The sequence below is a fragment of the Gracilinanus agilis genome, chromosome 2 (assembly GCF_016433145.1).
Source record: "Gracilinanus agilis isolate LMUSP501 chromosome 2, AgileGrace, whole genome shotgun sequence".
NCBI lineage: Eukaryota > Metazoa > Chordata > Mammalia > Didelphimorphia > Didelphidae > Gracilinanus > Gracilinanus agilis.
In genome coordinates this window covers 41507180-41530830 of record NC_058131.1, presented here as the reverse complement: position 1 = coordinate 41530830, position 23651 = coordinate 41507180, and the positions used below count along the sequence as shown (strand labels likewise).

Here is a 23651-nt window from a genome sequence, read left to right as displayed (position 1 = left end):
TCTTTAATCCTTCACCTCTCCATCCCTTTTGGACATGTTAACCTGCATGTCTCTTTGGCCTCACAAACTCAGCTCCCACTTTGAAAATCCCAAAGTGAACCCATCCTCTTCCTTTCCAAGCCTTACCTTTTATTTCTCTTCTCTATTTCTTTTTTTTAAACCTTTACCTTCCACCTTAGAATTAATACTATGTATTGGTTCCAAGGCAGAAGAGTGGTAAGGGCTAGGCAATGGTAGTGAAGTAACTTGCCCAGGGTCACATAGCTAGGAAGTGTTTGAGGCCAGATTTGAAGCTAGGAACTCCTGTCTCTAGGCCCGGCTCTCAATCCACTGGGCTACCCAGCTGTCCCCTCTCTTCTCTATTTCTAATAAATACAATACCACAATCCAAGTGATAATAGAGTCAGTTCCTTCTTTCTCACCTCCCCCATCCAACTAGTTTTTAAGTTTGGGTGGTTCTCCTTCCACAATCTTTTATTCATTTCTTCATCACCTTATAGCAGACTCTCACTACCTCCTGTCTAGACTAACAAGACACCTACCTTGTCTCCCTACTTCTAGTTTCTCCTTCCTTGGCTCCATTTTTACCATGTATGCCAAATAATATTTCTAAATCACAAGGCCTGTGCCACTGTTCCATTAAAATATCTTCAGTGATTCCCTATCACCTAAAGGAAGGATAATACATGAACTCCCTAGACTGACATTTCAGATCCTCCACAATCTGTCTCTTTCCTGCCTTTCTGGTCTTCTTTCCCTTCAAGAGTCTTCCAGGTCTTCCGTGATGTGTCTTCCCTGACCTTACCTTCCTCTTCCCATCTCTTTCCCCTCACCTCCCCTCTTCAATTTTTCGTAAAGCACATCGTTTTGATCCCTACTTTATTCCATCACATTGTTCCTTGTGTAATACTTAGATTTGTCCTATCATATCCCCATCATTTCCTCATGGACAGGAAGTCTGTTGTTTTACATCTCTTTATTTGCGTGAAGTTTAGCATGGGGCTTTGCAGTTGTGTACAAATTTTTTCTTGAGTTAAATAGAATAAAATGGAATCTTACTTTGGTCTTTTGTATATTCACATATATATTACTGCCTACAGGATGTGCTTTGTTCTTTCCCTATATAATGCAATTCAATACAACAATTGAGTTCAAATGAAAATACACCAAAGGGCCTAGATTTTAAGAGAGAGTGAAGGTAGGAAGGCACACGAGTCGGTCAGTACAGAGATCCTGCTCTATAACCAGAGACTTATCTGAGTGGCCTAGGGTGGTTGTTGGATGTAAAGAACGAAACAGATTGGAAACACGGCTTGTTAGCTCATAATGCTCCAAGGTATAATGGAGTCGCCGATTTATTATAAAGGAAATTAAAGATCCCCTTCCCCCAAAAGCCCAAAAAAGTTTCCCACAGTTACAGAGAGCAGTATTCTTACTATAGTCAAAACAAAAGCCTTAGAAGCCTCCAGGTGTAGATAAAAAAACCTATGCTAAACTATCAACTATATGTATTATCTTTAAGTGGAGCCTGGGACATCTCGTTAGGCCGGAAAGCCCCTGAAGTTCTCAGCCTTGATGGTATTAAACAATTTTTTTGAGCCTCATTATTTTACTTTAATTCTGGGCAAAATGCCCTGCTAAGGGTTCGACCTTGGCCGTACCAGGCAGCTGCATTCTCGGTCACAGGGGAACAGTGTTAGCCCCCATCCTGCTGGATTCCTTTTTTCAATAGGACTATAATGCGGTTTAAAGGAAGGTAAGAATTATGAAAGGAATCAAAAGAGGAATCTTGGATTTTTATCTTAGATAGTCTACTCCATCTTGAACCCGATAGGGCGAAAAGCCAATACACGGCTCTGCCGGTCTGGGTCTGTATTGATCTTTTGAGGGGGTCCAGATAAAAATATCTACTTGAGATTCTAATTTCTCTTAATAGCTCCCAACATATCCCCCTTCTCTTCAAAATAACATGATTTTTTACACAGGAAAACTTTGAATAATGAAAGAATTTATAAATTGGTTATACTCATCAGTTATAGTTGGATCTGATAGGAATTACAGATCAAATTGTTTGTTTATGGTTCTCTACAGGTCAGTCCAGGAGAATGAAGATGACAGAAGGGATGGACTGAAAATTCAGAATGGAATATGGCCAAGGTGGTAATTGGTTTTGCCAGGAAGTGTGTGTTTGTTGTGAAGATTTTGTCTGTTGTTTATTGTTCAGTTGGGTGGACCAGTTGATGTGAGAGAGAATAAATGCTTGTAATAAATAAATACATTTTAAACCTAAACCAAAATTCAGTTTGAAACAACAATTGAATTCCAATGAAAACATGACAAAGACTTTCATTTTAAGAGAGAGAAGGTGGAAAGGGATTCGAATGTATAATTTTGACCCTCACCCCATTCTGTTTAGGGATTTCAGAGGCTAGCTAATTCAACCCTCTTGTGAAATGACTTCTCTAAAGTCCCACCAGTAGTAAGTGGCAGAGGTGGATTCTGAACACGGGACTCTGATTCTAAAACTCTAACACGATAGAAGAGAAAATAGGAATTCTGACCTGAAGAGGTGACAGTGGAGAAGGATGTAGGTGGGTCAATCCCAAGGGCCCAAAGAAGGAAAGAAGGGTTGGTGGCAAGTAGACCTAGAATGTCAAACTTTCTTGGGGGAGGTTACCCTGGAAGTTCTTTCAGTGTCAACTTCTACTTTCTCATCTTATCCCTGTCCTAGTCTATATGAACAAACAACAATAAACAGTGTGGCTTTTCCCTCATTTACTCCATGGCATGTGAGATAGTACGGGAGGTCAGAGTGGGGAGCCCCTGATCTTCATTCAAAAAGGACATGTATATTTCTGTGTCCTAAGTCAGAATTATTGACACATTTTCCCTAAGGAAACAGTATTTCTATGTGGTAGGTGATTCTATAATTTATTAACTCTATATTTCATATATAGAAATAGACTTTCATGGGATAGTCCAGGGCTTTAGGCAGAGTCCCTCAAAAATGTGGGCTGAATAGTTGAAATTATGGCACTAGAGATACATTCAGTTGGCTATGACTTTACTAAAATACAAATCTTTTGTGAGGAAGTTTCAATGTTCATTCATGTTAATTGTTTTCTTTCTCTTCTCTCCCCCTCATTCTCTTTTTTCTCTCTCTCAATGTTATTGATAAGGCAATGGAAAGAAGCAAGAGGATGCTATGTGTCTAAGTCTGGGAAAGAAAAAAAAAACCATTATAAATGGGCTTTCCTTGTTTTACTGTCCTATCTACAGCTGCTCCTGGTTGGACAAATTGGCTTTGATGGACTAGGGCAGAGGTGTCAAACATACCATGGCTGTGACACTCCCAAGTGTGACTGAGCCATATTCAAATGTAATTGGGCAATATTTTTTAAAAAGAAGGAAAAATGCAATAGAATATAGACAATATTATTTTTTAAAATTAAGTCAATATATGGCCTATAGGGTTCCTTGTATATGGTTGAATGACCATCGTTTCTATTTGAGTTTGACACCACTGGGCTAGAGCACTTACCATGGGCAAAAAATCTGTCCAAGTTATCTTCTTCCTCTTCTTCTTCTTGGTAATGTCGAGTGTCAAGTCCATGTCGTTCTTCCATATTGGAGGAAGCAGAGACTCCTTGACTAAGAGATATTCGCTTTGTACTTGACCAGGTCCCTTGCTCTGTGCTATGGGATCCTTCCTCTTCAGCTGTGGAAAGCCAAGATAGTTCAAAGAAAAGAGTGTGGAGCAGGAGAATAAGGGTGGATAGAGGAGAGGAAGAGAGGTAGGGGAAGAAGATAGAGGGAGGAGAAGAGAAGAGAGAATGAGAGAGGAGAGAAAGAGAAGAGGAGGAAAGAGAAAGAGAGAGAGGAATTAGAGGGAGAGAGAGAAAGAAGGGGGAGAAAGAAGGTGAAGGGTGAGAAAAAAGAGTTAGAGAAAAAAGAGAGAATGAGGGGCAGAGGAGAGAAAGAAAAGAGGGGAGAGAGGGGGAGAGAGAAAGAAAGAGAGAGTGTGAGAGGAAGAGAGAGAGAGAAGAAAAGATGGAGTTAGTGATACTGTTCACTTTAAAATACAGAAAGCAAAGTAAATCAAAGAATTCCAAATGCTTCTTTCTGCTAAATGTTCACCTTGGAAAAATCTAGACCTAGGACTATTGCATCCCCTGGATCCTTTTCAGGTGGCTTTTTGGCTTTCCCATCAGCTGTGACACATGCTCTACTCTCTATAGCTGCTATATTAGGTTCTGAAAATATTCTATAAGTCATGGAATCTTAAATTTAGAGCTGGATGGGACCTTAGGGCCCATCTATTCCAATCCTGTCATTTTACAGATAAGGAGACTGAGGCCTGAGATGGTGAAATTATTTGCAAAAGCAGTAAATGTCAGAAGTGGGATTTGAACCCAGACTCTGACTTCAGAGCCAGGAATGCTCTCTGTGGCACCATCCTACCTTTAGTCCAACAGCTGGTAGATAGGTGTCATAGTGGGTTTGGAGTCTTGAAGACCTGAGCTCAAATCCTGGCTCAGATACTTACTAGCTGTATGACCCTGAGCAAGTCACATAACTCCTCTCTGCCTCAGTTATCTATTAAACTGGGAAAATAATAGTCCCTACCTTCATAGGATTGTTGTCAGGATCAAATGAAATAACTGGTATAAAAAACTTTGTAAATCTTCAATCTGTATGTAAAATTCTGGGTATTATTATTAAGAAAATTGTGAGCAAGGTACATAACATAATACAAAATATGTAACGTAATAGAGAGGCCATTTTCTTCTGTTCCCTTAAGCCAATGGCACTCATAAGTTTAGAAGATTAATTTGCTCTCACCTGGGAAGGCAAAGAATGATGGTGCTTTATGGTCTGAGATGAGGACAAGGAAGCTTCAGGAGAGGAATGGGAGGGAGAAGTTAGGAGTGTAATGAAGTGTGGGTAACTGGGAATCAGCATGAGGTATGTAAAGGAGAAGGTTCTCACGGATGGTTTTCCACACTAAGGGGTCTGGAGCAGGACAACACTAGGGGTCCTGGGCCAAGAAAAACAACCCAAGCTAGGGAATGCAACGTGTCTGGGCTTCAGAGGACAAAACAGGGCTTGGTTGCCTAAGAAGGATGGCAGGAATTTTTCCCATTTTCCCCTCCTTGTCTCCTCTTCCCCTTCATTGTTTCATCCCACCTCAAAAAGAAAAAAAGAAGGAATAGCTGAAGAATGTCAGAATGGGTTTCTGAAAGAGCTAGAAAGACCTTCATGGACTGATGCAGAGTGAAATGAGCAGAACCAGGAAAACACTGAACACAGTAACAGTAATATTGTGGAATAATCAAATGTGATGGACTTAGTTTTTATCAGCAACACAATGATCTAGGACAATTCTCAGGGACTTATGACTAATGCTATCTACCTCCAAAGAAAGATTTGTTGGTGTCAGAATGCAGATGAAAACATACAATTTTTCACTTGTTTATCTGAGTGTATGTTTTGGGGTTTTGGTTTATTACTCCCTTATAAAAATGAACAATAACTTAGGAAAACTTGTATGGAAATTTTTTATTGCATGTAATTGGTAAAAAAAAATTAAAAAAAACATAAAAGAGAATAAATAGGCTTCTGAGGAATGTGAGGAAGAATCTGGACAAAATCCAAATATTATAGCTGCTTCCCTTTGCCTTATTGAATGTAATCTTATGTGAACAGTTTGGTAACATAACTAGAATATTAAATTCTAAAAGTTCATTCAAAGGATGTTCAGCAGTAAATGAGGGCTTTCATATTGAGAGTTGAGCTACCCATCAGTGCTATGATCAGACTACTCAGAAATTCAAGCCAGATACTTAGAAATCAAAAACATTCAGAATGCATTGGGCAGACCCCAGCAGCTAGATTGGACATCTCCCAGAGGGCAGATCTCCAAGAATCAAAGGGCTAGCCTAGAGGACTCCTCTCTAGGCAAGGTGGGGATGGGAGTAGACAGAGGGATGGGACTAAAATAGAGGAAGAATAAGGGAAAGAGCTAGGGGCCAGAAGACAGGCATGGGCACAGAGGAAAAGTAGAGAGACTAAGAAGGAAGTGATTTTGTACCATTCTGTTCTTACCAGGGAGGTTTCAACTAACCAGGGATTGGCTAGTTGCCAATTATATCTTCCTCCTCATTCCACTTTATCTCGGTGGTCCCATACAGAAGGAAGAAGGAATGAGAGAGCAGATAGTAGATTCTGGCATCCATTCCACTCTGCAATTTGTCCTTGCTTCCATGGTTGGGTTCTTACCATTATCTGGCATTTGGAATTCCCCAGGCTTGCTCTTTTGTTCTTCTCTAAAGCGTACTAGCTCCTTATAATACTCATGCACTTCAGGGGGCAGTTTTTCTCCTGGGGCACGAGGTGGTAGGAGAATAGTATTACAGGCATCATAACCTTTTAGGTTTCGAAGTATCTATACCAAGAGGGAAGAGAAGTGTAAGTTTGGTTTCTCAAATTTCCCCCCCATTATATTTATTCAAATTTGAAGGTATTTAAATCAAGGTCAGCTTTTCTTGAACATTCCTCCCCTCCATGGTCTTAGTCTCAAAGGCCTGGTGGGATCTTTCACTTATCCCAAAGACTGTGATTTTTTTTTTTCTTCGTAAAATGTTCAGTGTTTTGGATATAGAGGTTGGTCAGCATTCTCAAATCATGGAAAACTCAGAAAGCAGAATTTTTGGATAAAGTGGGGTTGTTCACTTGAATACTGAGTGTTTCATATTTCCAGTGATTAATTAGTTAATCCACATTATCTTTATTTTTTTAATATTTGGAGATACCAGGAGTTGATGAGTAGTCTTTACATTTGTTAAATCATTAAGCTAGGAACCTGGAGAGCAAGACTGGAACAACTCAGAGGTCTTGACTTGATGTCCTATCTGTGACCCTTTATATACCTTGTTTTTGTCTTATAAAGATAGACATTATAATTCAGAACACATAGAACTTCTTCTCTAGAAGAAAATGTAAAATGTGCCCCTTCAGACAGTTGTGGTTTGACAAAGGGTCATGGTTATTTGGAGCTGAATAAACCCCAGTAGCCTGTATATCCTCGAAATAGGCATGTGTACTTTTTAAAATTTTTAATTTTTTCTTATTTAATTTTCCCAATTAAGTGTAATAACAATTTTCAACATACATTTTTCAAAATTATAAGATCCAAATTGTCTCTTTCCTTCCCTACCTCCTCCAGGAGATGGTAAGCAATTTGATCTGGATTATATGTGCAATATTATACAAAACACACTTCCATGTTGGTAATTGTTGTAAGAGAATCTTCATATAAAACCAAACCCCCCCAAACAAAAACATAAATAAAGTGAAAAATTATCTGCTTTGATCTGCATTCTGACTTCAATAGTTCTTTCTCTGAAGGTGGGTAGCATTCTTTGTCATAAGCCCTTTGGAATTGTCCTGGATCATTGTATTGCTGAGAATAGCAAAGTCTCAAAAAAAAAACACAGCAAAAAATAGCAATGTACAGCTGATCATTGTACAATATTGCTATTACTGTGTACAATGTTCTCCCGGTTCTGCTTATTTAACTCTGCGCATCAGTTCATGCAGGTCTTCCCAGCTTTTTCTGAAATCATCCTGCTCCTCATTTCTTAACGCATAATAGTATTCCATCACCATCATGCATCACAGTTTGTTCAGCCATTCCCCAATTGATGGACATCCCCTCAATTTCCAATTCTTTGCCACCAGACATGTGTACTTTGTGGCATGGGAACTCTTCCCTTTAGAAGTCTGCTAATATCACTGTGGTTGACTTAAAAGGGGAGTAGTTTTAGTTGAGTAAATCAGAGGCCAGGTGTGGCTTGGTTGCCCCCTGACATCATGGCAGAAAGGTCTGGTCCACACCAAGGTCTTAATTGTCAACCATGGGCCTTTTTTCAGGCTCCATCTTTCTTGACTTTGCCTGAACAAATTCCAGCGCTAACCTCCTCCCCACTTGCCCCCTTGATGCTGTCTCTTTCCTGGAATTTCCTAATTTCTAATTTTCTATTCTTTTGCTTCTCCTATTTCTCTGATATCTTTTTCTTAGTTTTTTTTGGTTTGTTTTTGTTTTGCTGATCTCTTTCACAAGGCACGTTGTTTTAGCCACCAAGGGCATGCAGGAGATCAATGTGGGCTTTTCTTACCTTCTCTTCTAAAAGATATTCCTGATCAAATTCTAGGGAGTAAAACTCAATGGGAAAATCACAAGGATTCTTCACTGTGACCTCTGCCTCATCACCAGGAGCATAAGGCAGCAAAGGCCCCAACTCTAGAACAGAGGGGTTAAAATCCAGGCGGGGCTCCAGACCATAGCCTTGGACAAACAAGTTCAGCTTCTGAGTACTGTGAGCGATATTCACTGTCAGGCACTGGCTGTAGAATTTCTGAGGAAGGGAAAGAACAAGAAACAACAAATCAAAAAAGGAAAGTCTTGAGATGACTTTCTGTCTCCTGCCATGGGAAAGCCCCAAACCGATGGATGTTCTGAACTGGTCTGTCATTGATAAGATAGAAAATGTTTCAAATTAAATTGCCCTGGAAGAGTTCATAGGTAGACAAACAGCTAAAATGTCTAATCCGCCATGCTAACCTTCTCTTCTTCTTAATGCTCTAGGTACCTCGAAGGGATTATAGTCACACAAAAGATCCAAAATTGGGTTTTAACTGGCCTTATCAACTGCAACAGCTCATGGTATGTCCTATAGAATGAGATTTCTTTTGAAAAATTTTGTTGATAATGTCACTTGCTTCCAAAGAAGGAAATGATGGAGTCTGGATCCAGTCTAAAGCCAAGTTTTTTCATTTTCTTAATTTTTTTGTCTGTTTCCTTTCATAAAAGGATTAATATGGAAAAATGTTTTACATGATTGCACATGTAAAACCTATGCATCTGGGGGTGGGGGGAGGGAGGCAAAAAATTCAAGACTCAAAATTCTTTTAAAAATGTTAGAAACTATTTTTACATGTAACTGAGGAAAAATAAAGGAAAAAAAAATGTAAAATGTTGATAACCTTTATTTTTATATCATCTACATTTAGAGATCTATCCCCTTCCATCTTTGCCCTACAAAGAGACTCATCCCCTTATAACAAAGAATAACAAGGATGTGGACACACACACAGTTCAGCAAAATTAACCAGCACATCAGTTAAACCTATTATATGGCCACGGTCCATACTCATAACCCTTTGTCGTAGCAAAAGAGGGGGAGAATAAATGTTTGAAAAAAAAAAAGAGGGGGAGGGATATGTTTTTATCTCTTCAGAGTCATGCTGGGTGGCTCAGTGGATTGAGAACCAGGCCTAGAGATGGAAGGTCCTGGGTTTGAACCTGGCCTCAGATATTTCCTAGCTATGTGACCCTGGGCAAGTCACTTAACCCCTATTGCCTAGCCCTTACTTACTGCTCTTCTGCCTTGGAACCAATACAAGGTATTGATTCTAAGGCATAATATAAGGGTTTTTAAAAATAAAAATAATTATACAACATTCAAAATGTTTTCTTCTTTAGAATGTGTACTTTTTTCCATTTCCATTGTTGTAGTTATTGTGTATATTAATTTTCTAGCTCCACTTACTTCATTTTGTATCAGTTCATATCCATCTTTCCATGTCATATAATGATACTCAATTATGTTTAGGGACTGAAATTTATTTAACTAATTCCTAGTTGATGGACATCTACTTTGTTTCCAGTCACTAACTACTACAAAAAGTGCAGCTATAAATATGTTAGTGTACATGGGACCTTTCTATCTTTGGTCCTCTTAGGGTATATGCCTGCAGCGGTATGTAAAAAAGGGATTGGATATTTTAGGTACTTAGTATAATTTCAAACTACATTTACAGACTAGTTAATTCATAGCTCTCCCAATAGTGTATTATATTAATGTGCTCTTCATTCTACAATCCCTCCAACATCATCTCTTCAGCTCTTTTAACTCATAGTCCCAGGAGCCATTTCAGCTCCTTTGTGTTTCAGTCAGCTCTCTAGAAAAGTCTTTAGGCATTAAATATTTTAACCGACTTCTCTTCTATAGTGCTTGAGACTATTTCAGCCCAGACCTTGAACTAAATTATAGTGTGACCTACAAGAACTGATATAGAGTGAAATAAGCAGAAGCAGGAGAACACTGTACAAAGAAACAGCAATATTGTACAATGATTAACTGTGAAAGACTTAGCAACTCTCAACAATACAATGATCTGGGACAATTCTTTTTTTTTTTTTTTAAACCCTTACCTTCTGTCTTGGAATCAATACTGTGTATTGGCTCCAAGGCTGAAGAGTGGTAAGGGCTAGGCAATGGGGGTTAAGTGACTTGCCCAGGGTCACACAGCTGGGACATGTCTGCGGCCAAATTTGAACCCAGGACCTTCTGCCTCTAGGCCTAGCTGAGCAACCCAGCTGCCCCTGATCTGGGACAATTCTGAAGGACTTATGGCAAAGAATGCTGTCCATCTCCAGAGAAAGAACTGTTGGAGTCGGAATGCAGATCAAAGACTACAATTTTTCACTTTAGTTTATGTTTTTATGTTGGGGTTTTGGTTTTATGTGAGAATTCTCTTACAACAATGACCAATATGGAAGTGAGTTTTACATGATAATACATGTATAACCCGGATCAAATTGCTTACCAGCTCCAGCAGTGGGGAAGGAGGGAGACAAATTAGATCATATAATTTTGGAAAACATACATTGAAAATTGTTATTACATGTAATTGGGAAAATGAAAATAAAAGCCAGAGTTATAATCTGAGAGTTTCTCTTGGGTAGGGAAGATGGGGGGACCTCTAGTGAGGGTATTTCTTTCAATTCCCATCATACTTCTGAATGAGATGGTAAAACTCTGCCCCACTTCTTGCCCCTTCTCAATTCTCATGATCTTACGAATATACCTCAGGTACCTGCAGAGAACATCGGAACTTAGATTTTCCTGTCTCCTGGAACTATGTGCCCTCCACGAGGGTGAGCTCTGAAAGTTCTCCCTCGGGCCAGTCTGTCTTTGGTCTGGGTTATGCTTGGTTAGTGGCAGTCACCTATCGAGAACATTCAGAATTGAGAAGGGGAAGAGGCAACAGCAAGTGAGAAAGCAGCTGGGTTGGCCTATCTCAGATTATTCAGCTTCACCGAGCCTAAAGCAACTATATTCTCTCAGGTCATAGGATCTCGGGTCTTATTGCTGAGGCATCTTAGAAAAGCCACATTCTCTAATAAGCAGGACTGAAGTTTTACCTCTTCTGATGGCATGAACTTGACCTGCACGTTTCTTCGGTCGCCGCTATGCAGGACTCCAGACACAGGCAGGACATCAAAGGCCTGGCGCTTCGGCTTTAATTCTGCCAGTAGTTTCTTCCTTAAGTACTTTGGCATGCGCTTGTCCAGCTGATATTTGAAAAAAAATCAACCAGTGAGGTCCATTGTCATGGAGAATAGAACTGATCTTCTTTGGTTGATTGAGCCAAGACGGGGTGTTGTATGACCCAGTGCTAAGGCATTCCCCAGAGGAGCAGATCAAGCTAGAAAGCAGAGGACCTAGCAATTCTGGTTGGATAGAAACCACATTTCCCCATGCAATGTGGAAAAAAATCCATTTTCTGTGACTTAATAGCTCAACAACAGTACCTTAAACACAGTAAAATGTTTAAGACACTGAATGTCATCCTGATGACCATCCTCCTCCTTTCTGGACTTTTTCCTTCTTTGCCTTCTAGAGCACGAACATCATTCTGGTTCTCCTCGTGCCTGATTGACCTTCCTCAATCTCCTTCACTGGTTCCTCCCATTTATGTCCCTGGGGCAGCTAGATAGCATAGCACAGTGATGGGCAAACTTTTTAAAGAGGGGACCAAAGGAAAGGAAATGCTCATCTGTCAGTCTGTTTCTAAGGCAACTCTTTTGAAGTTTCATTGTATTGTATCCTACTCATTGTATTCGTCAGATTAGAAAGAATGTTTTGAGGCAGAATAGAACATTTCAGAGGGTCACATCTGGTCCACAAGCCATAGTTTGCCCATCACTGGCATAGTGGATAGAGCAGCAGGTCTGACCACAAAGGATCATGGCTTCCAATCTGGCCTCAGACACTTCCTAGTTGTGTGATCCTGGGCAAGTCACTGACCTCCTGTTTCCTAGTTCTAACCATTCTTCTGCCTTAGAACAGATTAATTCTAAGACAGAAGGTAAAGGTTAAAAAAAAAGTTTTTGTCCCCTAAGGTTCCATCCGTGGCCTTCTTTTCTCTTTTCTCTATATTCTTGGGCAATCTTATTTCTTCCTAAACATGCCCTCTATGCCCTTAACTCCCAGATCTCTGGCTCGAGCTCTATCCTCTGCTCTGAGCTCCAGTCCTGTATTCCCAGCTGCCCTCAGAGTATCTCCCCTTGGAGAGCTTGCTGGTCCCTCAAATTCAAGAGAATTAAAGCCTGTTCTTGCTTTTAAATCAATGCCTCATTCTGATTTTCCTATTGATTTTTAACTATATTGACATTCTGAATCATCCTGGGACAAAATCTTGGAGTTGTCTGTGATTTCTTGCTCTCTTCAGCCAGCCCTTTAGTCCCTTCTCATTCTACCTTCACCTTCAGTTAGACATCAAGTCCTGCAATTTCTGTCCCTGTTGATGTTTCTTCCATTGAAATACCTTGAATAGTGTCCCCCATACAGCTGGTGCACTGAATTAATGTTTATTCAGATGAATGGAATCTTTTTTTTCCACTTTCATCCAAATGATCTTTCTCATCATTTTCTTTTGTAATGGATCTAGGCACTGTTGCCAAATTAATTTTCCAAAAGCATATCTCTGGTCATGCCACTATCTTATTAATTTTTTTTTCATTAACTCACATCTCTTGGCACTGAATTAAATCCAGACCCTTGTGCCTGGCATTGCAAGTCCTCTACAATATGGCTCCCAACCAGATCAAGAAGAATGTTAGTCTTGAGGTCACGATGTTCTGATGGGCATTTACTAATTCTGCAACCCTGGGTAGATTGTATCATCTCTTATCTGTCTTGGTTTCCTTATCTATAAATGATAATAAAAGCACCTACCTCCCAGGGTTCAGTTGGGACGATCAAATGAGGTCATGTGTATGTCAACTTATGTATGTACATATACATGTACACACACAAATACCAATTTGCACATACACATGCACATAGATACATGCACATACATGTATATATTTGTTGTTGTTGTTCAGTCGTTCCAGTCGTGTCTGACTCTTGGGGACCCCATTTGGAATTTCCTGGCAAAGATCCTGTGTGGTTGGCCATTTCTTTCTCCAGCCCAGTTTATAGATGAGGAACCCAAGGCAAACAAGATGAAATGACTTGCCTCGGATCCATAGCTAGGAAGTGTCAGAGGCCAGATTTGAACCTGGGAGCCTCCATCTCCACGCCTGGCACTCTATTTACTGTGCCACCTAGCTGCCCCATGTGTACACACACACACACACACACACACACACACACACACACACACACACACACACACACANCCATGTGTACACACACACACACACACACACACACACACACACACACACACACACACAGCAAACTTTGAAGAACTATAAAATATTAGCTATTACAATCTCGTATATTCTGCTTCTATTGTAGTTGTTAGTATTGTGCCTTGTCCCTCCCCTAAGCTTCTTGAGAGTCGAGACTGTGTCCTGTTTATCTCTGTTAGCTCTCACAGTGCCCAGAACAGCACTTTAAATATGGTAAAGCGTGATAGATGTTTATCAGATTAAGTTGCTTCAACACGACAAAAAGAACCCCCAAGTTTGACCTTCTGGTTACCTTTGAGGCCTGCCTCGGGTTATGGATGCTCCATTCACAGGAGACTGGCAGATCATTGTAAAGTTGGATGGTGACCACTTGGCACTGCCCACACTGAATGATGCCAAACTCCACTTTGTCATGAGATAAGGAGAGAGACGGTATGGTCACCTTGGCACGCAGGCAGATGTGCAGCGTTGGCCCCCCAGACACCTACAGCGAGCAGAAGGTCTCGTTAGCCCAGGCCCAGCAGAACAAGCGACCCATTCCCTTACCCAGTAGGGACAAGGATCGCCCACTGTCCGGTGATGAAGAAAGTGATAGACTGAGTGGTCTACACTCGGGTCAGAGTCTGAACCCTCAACCTCACCTTGATTGGCAGAATCGCCTCTTTGTTTCCAACAGAAACGTTGGCCGCTTGGGGGTCGCATCTCACTTCGCAGGTTTCTGATTCACAAAAAGGCAGATGCTTCACGCGGTCCAGGTGTACACTGAAGCCTGGACCAAAACAATAGGAAAACCTCTTTACCGTTTTATAGGAAAGGTTAAAGGACAGGAGAAAGGCCTGGGCCTTTTTTTTTTTTTGGCGAGGGGTAGGGGGGAATCTAAAGATGGATCTCCACAGAGTCCGCTTGCTAGGAATCACACGATCCTGGAGCTTCAGGAGGCCCTGGAAGGCCATCTGGTCCCACCCATACTTATAAAACAGGGGTTCTTGGTCTTTGCATGCCACGGGCCCCTTTGGGAGTCTAATACAACGGATGGTCCCTTTCTCAGATGATGTTTTAAAATGGAAAGAATTATCAAGGAAACCAATTCTGTTAAAATACAGTCATCAAAATATCAAGTAATCAAGTCCATGGAGCCTAAGTGAAGATGATTTGCTTAGAGGTGTCTCCTCTACACCATCCCCCCCGGTGGGCATCCAGGCTTTGCTTCAGAGAAGATCTTTTGAGACCCAGACTCCATTTTCTTCTGAGGAAATGGCACGGAGTCTTCTCCAGACACTGGGGGAATGGATGATGCTAACTCCAGAATAAAGAGTGGGGAAAGATGTCCTTGGCACGTTACCTGTGTCATGGAGGGCACCCTTTTCTGCCTGGAAAGATACTGGCAAATTGCTGGTGTTGGTGATTTTGATATAGTGGGTAAGTATTTCACCAAGAATAATGTAGCCAAAGTCAAGGATGTACTCGGGAAGCTGCGCCCTGAAATGGTGAATGGCAATTGTCATGCGAGATTGGCTCCATCTAGGATACTGTTCACAGATGGAATGCTATCAAGTAGGAGAAAATATAGGCCTCCCTTCTGTCATCCTGTTCTTGGAACCAGACAACAAAGAGCTGAATTGTGGTTAGAAACAAGGTCTTTTCAAGACAGTCCACAGATTTGTACTCCTCGCCATCCTATGGGATACATGCCTTCATATGTCTGTGTCTGTACCTGCTGATATGCCAGGCACATAGCAGGCTTTTATTTTAAACCCTTACTTTCCATCATAAAATCAATATTGGACATCAGTTTCAAGGCAGAAGAGCACTAAAGGACAGGCAATGGGGGTTATGCAACTTGCCCAGGGTCACACAGCTAGGAAGTGTCTGAGGACAGATTTGAACCCAGGACCTCCCATCTCTCAGGCTGACTTGTGATCCACCTAGCTGCCCCCATAGTAGGCTCTTGACAATGTTTGATTGATCGACAGCCAAAGCTTCCCCACTTTGGAGATGAGTTAAAAATCTCTCTCATTAATTAAACAGGATGTTTGACATATGCCAATTTTGTCTGTTTTTGCTACCAAAGAATAAACTTCCATTTAAGTTGCATACATCTTCCTTTAAAGACTTATCAGCTGACCCATTCTGAGAACAATAAGCAGAGAAATGACTAACTTGAGCAATCGACGGCGAGCTCGAGCATTGAAGAAAGAATCCTCCAGATCGAACAATTTCTGCTGTTCTAACGCATGGTTCTGGATGATCAACCTCTCTATCTCCATCTGGAGTTGGACATCTAACTGTAACATAAAAAAAGACACAGTCACTCCTTTTCTCTAGGAAAACCAATAGCCATCCTCAACCATCCATGAGCTATCATAGGTGTCCAAGGACTGCCACCATCATCAGAGACTGTGGTTTTGGAGTAGCTAGATTCCAGATGAAGGAGAGTCTAGGAAAGAAGAGAGGCCAAACCACACAGATCAGAGGCTATGTATGGGACTGTGTGGTGGGGCAATTCTTATATCAATCATCTGTTAAGAGTTTAGTGTAAGTCATTCTGCCTGTTGAGATTTATTTCCTTCTTTATCAGATGAGAGACAGCTGGGTGGTGCAGTGGATAGAGCACTGGGCTTGGAAAGACTCTTCTTCCTGAGTTCAAATCTGGCCTCAGACACTTAATAGCTGGGTGATGCTGGGCAAATCACTTAACCTCATTGGCCCTAGTGTTCTCATCTGTAAAAAGAGCTGGAGAAGGAAATGGAAAATAGGTCCAGTATCTCTGTCAATAAGCACATGAGAAAGTGTTCTAAATCTTTAATAATTAGAGAAATGCAAATCAAAACAACTCTGAAGTATCACCTCAAACCTAGCAGATTGGCTAAAATGATAGCAGGGGAGAGTGATGAATGTTGGAGGGGATGTGGCCAAATTGGGACATTGATGCATTGCTGGTGGAGTTGTGAACTGATCCAACCATTCTAAAAATGACAATTCTACCCAAATTAATTTACTTATTTAGTGCCATATTTATATCAAACTACCAAAAAACTTCTTTACTGAATTAGAAAAAACTATAACAAAGTTCATTTGGAAGAACAAAAGATCAAGAATATTAAGGGAAATAATGAAAAAAAAAACTTGAAGGAAGGTGGCCTAGCAGTACCAGATATTAAATTATACCAAAAGCAGTGGTCATCAAAACGATATGGTATTGGCTAAGAGATAGAAGGGAGGATCAGTGGAATAGACTTGGGGTAAGTGATGTCAGCAAGACAGTGTATGATAAACCAAAAGAGCCCAACTTTTGGGACAAAAATCCACTATTTGACAAAAACTGTTGGGAAAATCCGAAAACAATATAGGAGAGATTAGGTTTAGATCAACATCTCACACCCTACACCAAGAAAAATTCAGAATGGGTGAATGACTTGAATATAAAGAGGGAAACTATAAATAAATTAAGTAAACACAGAATAGTATACTTGTCAGATCTCTGGGAAAGGAAAGATTTTAAAACCAACCAAGAGTTAGAGAAAATTACAAAATGTAAAATAAACGATTTTGATTATATTAAATTAAAAAGCTTTTGTACAAACAAAAACAATGCAACCAAAATCAGAAGGGAAACAACAAATTGGGAAAAAATATTTATAAACAAAAAACTCTGACAAGGGTCCAATTACTCAAATATACAAGGAGCTAAATCAATTGTATAAAAAATCAAGCCATTCCCCAATTGATAAATGGGCAAGGGACATGCATAGGCAATTTTCAGATAAAGAAATCAAAACTATCAATAAGCACATGAGAAAGTGTTCTAAATCTCTAATAATTAGAGAAATGCAAATAGAAACAACTCTGAGGTATCACCTCACACCTAGCAGAATGGCTAAAATGACAGCAGGGCAGAGTAATGAATGTTGGAGGGAATGTGGCAAAATTGAGACATTAATGCATTATTGGTGGAGTTGTGAACTGATCCAACCATTCTGGATGGCAATTTGGAAACATGCCCAAAGAGTGCTAAAAGAATGCCTGCCCTTTGATCCAGACATACCATTGTTGGGTTTGTACTCCAAAGAGATCATAGATAAACAGACTTGTATGAAAATATTTATAGCCATGCTTTTTGTGGTGGCAAAAAAACTGGAAAAGGAGGGTATGCCTTTCAATTGGGGAATGGCTAAACAAATTGTGGTATCTGCTGGTGATGGAATACTATTGTGCTCAAAGGAATAATAAACTGGAGGAGTTCCAGGTGAACTGGAAAGACCTCCAGGAACTGATGCAGAGTGAAAGGAGCAGAACCAGAAGAACATTGTACACAGAGACTGATACACTGTGGTAAAATCAAATGTAATGGACTTCTGTACTAGCAGCAACGCAATGATCCAGGACAATTCTGAGGGATTTATGGAAAAGAATGCAAACCACATTCAGAGGAAGAACTACAGGAGAGGAAACACAGAAGAAAAACAACTGCTAGAACACATGGGCTGATGTGGACATGATTGGGGATGTAGAACTGAAAGGACCACACCAATGCAACTATCAATAATATGTAAATAAGTCTTGATTGATGATACATGTTAAAACCGGTGGAAATGTGAGTTGGATATGGGGTGTGTGAAGGGGAAAGTAAAAACATGAATTATGTAACGATGGAAAATTTTTCTAAAAAAAATAAAATATTTAAATCTTTAAAAAAAGAAAACCCCAAATATGGTCCCCAAGAGTCAGACATGACTGAAAATGACTCAACACTTTATATTTTTAGCCATCTGGTATATTTATAGAAAAAAGTTCAATTTTTCTGTCATATATTCCTAAATGTTAAGAAAGAAAGGCAATCTGGTATAGGAGACAAGAGAGTTGACTTTGGAGCCTGGAAGACATGGGTTCTAGTCCTGCCTCTAACCCATATTGGTGTGTGAATTTAATATAAAGTGAACCCACTTATTCTGTTTGAAAACTCATTTTGGTTGGTATCAGCCTCACTCTTTGGGCACCTTGTGGCTCCCTGGAGGCTCAGAAGGGACTAGCTTTGGTCCTGCCTCTGACCCATATTAGGCAAACTACTTCATTTCTCTATGCTCTAGATAACTTTCTAACTGTATGTTGCAGAGAAGGGGCTGATCCACATTGGTAGAGGGAATTTCCTTCTAATGAAATCACTGGTCCAGTCCCTAACCCTATGCCCTAGGGGCTAGACACAAATGAAATAGTAACAGCTAGCATGCTAGATAGCCCTTAAGGTTTGCCTAACACTTTATCTTAGTTGATCATTGCAACAACCCTGAGATGTGGGGGCTACTATTATCCCCATTTTATAGACAAAGAAACTGAGGCGAACAGAGGTTAACAGACTTCCCAGGATTGTATAGCTAGAAAGTGTCTGAGGCTGGATTTGAACATGGGTCTTCCTAAAGAAGATTTCATTAGAATGTTTTTGCTGAATGTATCTCCTGGACACTTCATGGTTCTGGAGGTCTTCTTTAAAGGGAAGTGTCATGACTGACTACAGTGATCAGGGTCACACTTGATTTAAATGGTGAGGCCTGACTCAGTAAATTTGTGAAGATAGAAGGGTTTGCCTTCATTTCCCCAGTGTCCTGGGAAGAGAACCACTCTTCTAAAGACTTGCCACATAATCCTCTTCAGATCCAGTGGTATCGGTTCCTGGATCGGGGAAGATGGACATCGCATCTTTGCTGTTCTTCTTTCCTAGATTTTTTTTGGCCTCTCTTAAAAATTCCTCGTATTTTTCATTTCCTGTTGGTGGTTAGAAAGAAAAGAGGGAAAAAAATCAGGAAAGGAACATGAACTGTGCTCCTGCCATTGGCTCTCATCTCACAGAGGACAATGAATTTTTCCAGCCTTCCTCTGTAGTATTGTTTGACATAGAATGTAAAAATTTAAATCAGAGGTTCTTAATCAGAGGTTGGATAAATTTTAGGGGGTTATTGAAATTGGCTGCAAAAAAGGACTTTTTAATTTTTATTCACTTTTCACTGAAATTTAGCCTTTCCTTCAATTATGAATTGAACAAGATCACCGGAAAGGAAATCAAGGTTATTTTCAGGTCACGTTACAGCTGTAGATACCAAGAAATATAATTTATGTTCATCATCACAAATGTTCAAAATTACTGCAGTTAATAGATCCACTGCTAAATCCCATGTAGTGTTGCCTTCCTGTCTATCTAATAGCATTGATTTCCTCTGTAATCCAATGTATTTTATTTTGTGAATTTAAAAACATGATTTGTAAGAAGGGGTCCAGAGGCTTCTCCAGACTGCCTAAGGGCCCCAGGATCCAAAAATAGGGTCAAAGATCCATAATAAGTATACTTGTAGATACTATGATGGTGGAACTATTCAAATTTAGTGAGTAATACTGATAAAATATTAAACAAGATGACTTATAGGGTTATGTATTTGAGGCCAAAACTGGGTAAATAATTACGTAGTTTATCTGTGAAGTGTAGACAGCCAATGTATCTCAGAACCCCCCCAACTCCGTTTGTAGGCTTTCTTTTCTTTTTTCTTTTTTGACAAAGCTTCCTCTCCCTGATATATGGATTAAAAATGGCCATAATCTTGCTCTGAAAATTGAAATATAATTGGGTTTGAGATATGCTCATGTTTATACTAATGTGAAGGGTTGCAGAAGACTATGAGAAATAGTCAGATTCTGTGTTATGGCAGGAAAAAAAATGAAGAGGTGGAGGAGGGATGGAAATTGGGGAAGAAACTGAGTTCAAAAGAGCATGAAGAAGGAGAGAAGAATTTCCTTAAGTTAGCTGTGGGACATTCTATGGACTGAATTCAGGGGAGCACCTGAGTGGGCTTTGGGTGGCTGAGAGAAGAGAAGCTGGAGCCTGGATTTGTACAGTGCCCAGAACATAGTAAGTCCTTGATGACTAGCTGGGACCTTAACCAAAACGACCTTGCTTCCTCAGTGACCAGAAAAATTCTGTTTGTCCTAGAAGAGGAGGGGGACAGCAGGGAGAACTAGAAACCTAAATAAGAGATTACTATTTAAATTTGGCCTTTTGTACTTCAGCTGAGCCAAGCAAGTGTGAGTAATGAAACTGGGCTGGTGATTGGCTTTCTGCATAGTTTGTACCATAATAATGCTAAATGTTGTGGTAGGGAGGTGTCTCAATGTTGTATGGATGGGGCACCATGCTGTAGGAGGGGGAGGAGGAGCCAAATCTTAGAAATCCAAAGACAAAATTTGGGGGGGAGGACATTCTTTTTAAAAAAACCCTTACCTTCTGTCTTAGAAGCAATTAATTTTAATTCTAATTAATACTGTGTTTGGCTTTTAAGGTAGAAGAGTAGTAAAGGGCTAAATAACTGGGGTTAAGTGACTTCCCTAGGGTCACACAGCTAGGAAGTGTCTGAAGCCAGATGTTACCCTAGAACCTCCAATCTCCAGGGCTGGCTCTATATCCACTGAGCCACTTAGCTGCCTACCAGGGGAGGACAGCTGATGTAGCAGAGGAGAATCCCCTTTGGGAGGTGGGATCCAAATTATCCAGTAAGTCTTCTCGTTGGGGGTTTCCCTTGAGGACATTTGGGTCTATATTTGTTAAATTAAACTGCCCAATTCTTTGTTCCTCTTGTGCATGTGTATGTAGTTGCTATGAAAGAGAAGAACCAAGTATTCTATCAAATGAACGGACCATCCATCCTTAGTGAGAATCAACAGAAAACATAATTTTTCAAATTTGGAAAATCCCTAGATTGAGATATAGAATACCTTTGATGTTCCTTGGGAGATCCAGGCAGATCCGGGGAAAGATCCCCTCTCCCGTCACAGTGATGGTCTCTGGTTCTAGGTGGGCAATCTGGACCTGAAAATTTCTCTCAAAGACCTCAGGAACTCCAGGAAGGTAATAAACCTTTAATATCTGTTCTTTTTTTGATTCAATGACACCCTACAATAGTCAGACGAGAGAGAACAAGAATATAACAAAGAAAAAAAAATCCGCTGAGCTGTTCATCCCAAAGAATGATTAGACAATTAAGAGAGAAAATTCCAAGATCATTAATAGGGTATTTAAAGAGAAAGAATGGAATTAGGTTATGGAGCCTGGGTCTGCTCTGGGCAAGAAGAAAACTCAAGCTAATGTAACAAATAGAGCAGTGTTCTTAAAACCATTTTGTTAGTCTATCAAACTTTGCAATGGGCATTGGTTCTGGCCTTACCCTCTGCCTAGAAAGGTAGGTTGCCAGAGAGAATCTAGTCCTATACCTCATAGAGTCACAGGATCTCGGAGCTGAAAAGGAACTCAAGGGTTAGGTTGTTCTTCCTGAGTAGGTTTCTACCATACAACATTATGACATGTAGTCACTTGGTCTCTCCTGGAGGATGTCTAGAAGTGGGGAACTCACTGTTGCTGAAGAGAGCATATTTAGGAAGTTAAAATTTTTTTCACTAATATTGAGCTGAAAGCTGCCTCCCATCATCTTCCACCCATTGGTCCTGTTTCTTGTCACTTCCTTCAACTTGTTCTTATGTGGCCCATTTTTGAGTCTCCTCTCCATTTGTTGTCCTTCTCTGGATGTACCTTTGGTTGTCCTTCCTAAAATTTGGTGACCAGAAATGGAGATAATACTCTGGAGGTGGTCTTATTGGGGAAGAGTATTTTCTGGCTGCCCCTGCATGCATGGTTGATGCATGGATGATTTTATGGTTGAACATAAAAAGTTCACATTTTATTACAATCTGCCACTCTTTTGAGCTGATAGTCTTGATCATTGTTTTCCAGGCTACTTCAGAAATGGTATTGACCATTCAAAATTAGGTCAATCAGACCATTCCATTTCTTTCCACAACCAGCTTGGCTGAACACAATTTTCAGGGTTTTTCATTCCTGGAGATTCATGGTCAAAAACATCTTGGGTAAAATGACCTCTGAGGTCCTCTCCAACTTTGGATTCTATAATTCTGTGAATTAGAATGTCATGTAACCACATGATAAAGACAATGGGGCTACAACAAAATATTTAAAAAGCTTAAACACGAATTGCTGGCCTGCTACTTCCAAGAGAAGGGAAGAAATGGTCTCAGAAAAACTTAAATTTATTTCCATTTGAAGGGAAAATGGCTGGTTAAGAGAAAATTTAAGATGAAATAAGAGAAATCAAAGCAAATAGATGTAAAGATTTTGAGTTGATTTCGTTTGAAAAAATATTTGTTTCATTTTAATTAAAAGCATGTTCCATTACTTCAATAGTTAAGGATTAATCACACTTACCACAATCCTACACACTTGGAAAACACACACATGCACATGCTCACCCAAAGACATCCTGGAATGGGGCATGTAGACTTTCTCTGTGCATAAGATGAAGTGTTTTTATATCCTGGTCATGCAGGCTACTTACAGAGCGAGGCATTATCAGTGGCACTCCGGGTCGAGGGTTCTCTACAGAATTATGATATCCATCCATGACTTTGAACTCAAAGCCAACTTTGCCCACATTCTTCAGGACGATTTCACTTTCCATGACTTGGTCAAACATCTTAGAAAGATAAGAGGGAAAGTGATTCATTAGCACCATCAAGTAGCCTTTAGACACTGCTACATTGGATTAAAAAACCATTGCTGAGCATTTATTAGTCATTGACCATGTGCCAGGCCATCTGAGGATACAAAGAAAGACACCATTGGAATGGAGGGGGAAGGTGGTTGTGCATGGGTGTGGAGACAGCATATAAACAGGTACAGACAGGATCTATACACAGTAGAGGGAAGGTAATCTCAATGGGGAAGGCACTAGCTACTGAGCTGAGGGGGAAAGGGAAGCAGTTTGGTAGTGCCACTGGAAAATTAGTTTGGTAGTGCAACTGGAAAATGTTGATAATTTGGCTACTCAAGTCAAGAGGTTCTATAGGAAGAACTAGATTTTAGTTGTAGTCTATAACATACAGATCCATGGATAGGATGGAAGGAAGGAAGGAGGGAAGGGGAAGAAGGAAGAGAAGGAAGGAAGGGAAGGAAGGGGAGGGAGGGAAGGAAGGAAGGGGAGGGAAGGGAAGGAAGGAAGGGAAGGAAAAGGAAGGAAAGGAAGGGAAGGAAAAGGAAGGAAAGGAAGGGAAG

General features: G+C 40.3%; 1 protein-coding gene across 1 annotated transcript in view; it reads right to left on the bottom strand.

Annotated features, from left to right (window-relative positions):
- Positions 1-23651, bottom strand: part of HYDIN (HYDIN axonemal central pair apparatus protein) — a 417120-nt gene that overhangs the window by 144940 nt on the left and 248529 nt on the right. Inside the window, exons 25-35 of the mRNA XM_044659361.1 lie at positions 22936-23073; positions 21305-21482; positions 19182-19309; positions 15710-15834; positions 14892-15028; positions 14191-14318; positions 13842-14033; positions 11270-11419; positions 8178-8417; positions 6280-6445; positions 3542-3718 (exon numbers count right to left, since the gene is read on the bottom strand). Of these exons, the coding sequence (XP_044515296.1) occupies positions 3542-3718; positions 6280-6445; positions 8178-8417; positions 11270-11419; positions 13842-14033; positions 14191-14318; positions 14892-15028; positions 15710-15834; positions 19182-19309; positions 21305-21482; positions 22936-23073 (1759 nt within the window). The remainder of the gene's footprint in view (positions 1-3541; positions 3719-6279; positions 6446-8177; positions 8418-11269; positions 11420-13841; positions 14034-14190; positions 14319-14891; positions 15029-15709; positions 15835-19181; positions 19310-21304; positions 21483-22935; positions 23074-23651) is intronic.